The sequence below is a fragment of the Magallana gigas genome, chromosome 10 (genome assembly GCF_963853765.1).
Source record: "Magallana gigas chromosome 10, xbMagGiga1.1, whole genome shotgun sequence".
NCBI lineage: Eukaryota > Metazoa > Mollusca > Bivalvia > Ostreida > Ostreidae > Magallana > Magallana gigas.
In genome coordinates, this window is record NC_088862.1 from 4,931,962 (window position 1) to 4,934,601 (window position 2,640).

The following is a 2,640-nucleotide window of genomic DNA, read 5'->3' on the forward strand; positions in this document are numbered from 1 at the left end:
GAACTGAATATTGAATATAATTATATTAGAAGTAGTAGAAGTAAAGAAAACGCATAAGATTCGACTTGCAAGCATGCTAAGACAGAATCATGCAGATTTTCTGAGTAAGTTCAAGAATTTCCGAACAACTCTCGTATCAGAAAAAAATTGGGAGATTTTGATTTATAGAATGTATGATGGGTAAATGGTGTCACTCTAATTATAAAAGCATTTGTACAAGCAGAGTATTTCTATGTAGCTTTTTTATTTTCAATTTAAAGTTCCATCAAAGCTTTTTTCGGAGACAAATACATATAGTTAACGAAATTGTAATATTATTTAAAGATATCGCATCGGCCAGATAAATTCTCAGTTGATAGTAAATTCGTTAAAATTAGATTTTCGCATTTGCTTTATATTTCAGAGAAGTTTTCAATTTCTTATGGTATAAGATACAAAAGATAAATTATGTTTTCAACTCAATCTTTATTTAGCTAGTCTAATCAATAAAGCAACAAATGCAGAATAACAGTCTTCTTTGTTACGATTGTTTTTACGATTCGATATTAACTTGCTTACAGTAGATATATTTCATTAAGTCTAGAGCGAAAATGTACTTTATTTAACGTGATAACTTATAATTGTCCGTGCAGCTGTATTGGGCCCAGAAAGACTTCGATACAATTGATTTGCATTACTGCCGTTCGCAAGGCAAACGTACGTCTTCTGCACGACAATCGTAAGAAGAAAGAACGGTTCCTAAGGGCATTACACGTTGCGAGTTGCAACCCGTCTTTAAAGAAATTTGTTCGTGACAACTACAGCTGACACGTCAAACGGCCGTTTGTCTTTTTTTCACTCAAAATCACTCAATATGATCTTTAACGCTACGTTCAGCCACGGGAGCCACGACCGGCAAAAGCTGTAGCACACGCTCGATCACTTAGCACGTACGGCTAAATGTGACTGAGTCTTTAATTTTCATCGACTTTCTTTTAAAAAAATATAGCTTAATGCAATAGATAAATTCACTTCTGTATTGATACTTGTCATTTGTTGAATAAAGACTTCAGCGTATGTAATTTAGATGGTTACAAACCGTCCATGAATAAGTTGAACTGTTCCCACAATTGACTTCTTTAAGCTGACCGTTCAAGTAAATTGGGAGAGCTCCAGATAAACCCTTTGTCATCCAGCATTCACAATCTGGACAGTCTGTAAAATTTCATATAGAATCAAAATATTCATTTGATTACGTTATAATTAAAGTTATTTAACAATAAATAATAATATTAATAATAAATATAAAAAATGAATTAGTCCGCATAATTACATGACTCTGAAGTTGTTTCTACTGCAGTCGTGGTATCAGCTGCAGTTGAATCAGTTGTGGCGTCAAATGTGGTTGAATATACAGGTGAGGTGGCGTCAACTGTGGTTAAAACCACTGATGTAGAGGCATCAACTGTTGTTGAGTCTATTGATGTTGAAGCGTCAACTGTGGTTGAGTCTATTGATGTAGAGGCATCAACTGTTGGGATGTCTACTGATGTAGTAACATCAACTGTTGGTGTTTCTACTGATGTAGTGACTTCAGCTATCGGTGTGTTGGCATCAACTGTTGGTGTTTCTACTGATGTAGTGACATCAACTGTTGGTGTGTCTGCTGATGTAGTGGTATCAACTGTTGGTGTGTCTGCTGATGTAGTGACATCAACTGTTGGTGTGTCTGCTGATGTAGTGGCATCAACTGTTGGTGTGTCTACTGATGTAGTAGCGACAACTGTAGTGGAGCCTATTGATGTAGTGGCGTCAACTCTAGTGGAGTCTATTGATATACTGTTGTCAAATGAGGTAGAAGAGCCAAGTGTGCTGAGAGTTATTTTTGTAGTGGCGTCATCTTTGGTCGAGTTAAATGTTGTTATGGCGTCAGTCGTGGATGAGTCTACTAATGAAGTGACATTAACTGTCGTTGAGTCTACTGATACGGTGTCATCTTTGGTTGAATATACTGATGTAGTGGTGTCAGCTATGGTTAAGTCAATCTGTATCGTGTTGTCTTTCGTTGTTATTGATTCACCAGAGGTTGCTGTGTCTTCTTTAGACGTAGTGAGCATTTGAGTTATTGTGTCTGTTAAAGGTGATGTAGTCCCAGGGGTCGTTACAATCGCCCCCGTTATTGTATCAATCGTTGGCATCAAATCTGTGGATATCATTGTGACGGATTCTGTCATCATACCAGAAGTCAATACTGTATCCTACCAAGAAAATCAATTTAATATGAATAGATGATTACATTCTTCAAAGAAAACAACTTTTTTATACAGATATTCTAAAGAAAGTGAGCGCACAAGATTGTAAGTTTGCAGGATTCCTTGACACGAATCAATTGGGATTAAAATGTCTATAACATCGAAAGGCTATGTACAGGTTTCAACAAAAATATATTATGTTGAGAGTCGAAGTATATGGCTATTCCGGTTATTAAAAAACTCACAAGCTTTCCAAAAATGGCAATGAGAGGTAAACCGATAACTAGTTGGAAATGTTAATGCAAACATATTTTAATGAAGTTATATTGTGCATATCCTAAAAAACTAGTAAAAAGAAAAGAAAATAGTGTTCATACAACAGATCTAGAAATCAATAACAACAAATTAA

The 2,640-nt window shown here is 35.5% G+C and overlaps 1 protein-coding gene across 1 annotated transcript; it reads right to left on the reverse strand.

Moving 5' to 3' along the window:
- Positions 1–1,295: 1,295 nt before the first annotated feature.
- Positions 1,296–2,096, reverse strand: LOC136272241 (uncharacterized). Its single transcript, XM_066073501.1, has one exon. It carries the CDS (start codon positions 2,094–2,096, stop codon positions 1,296–1,298), a length of 801 nt encoding a protein of 266 aa, XP_065929573.1.
- Between the last annotated feature and the right edge of the window lie 544 nt (positions 2,097–2,640).

Coding starts and splice junctions, on each gene's coding strand:
- LOC136272241 (XM_066073501.1), bottom strand. CDS start 2,096: ATGCTCACTACGTCTAAAGAAGACACAGCAACCTCTGGTGAATCAATA.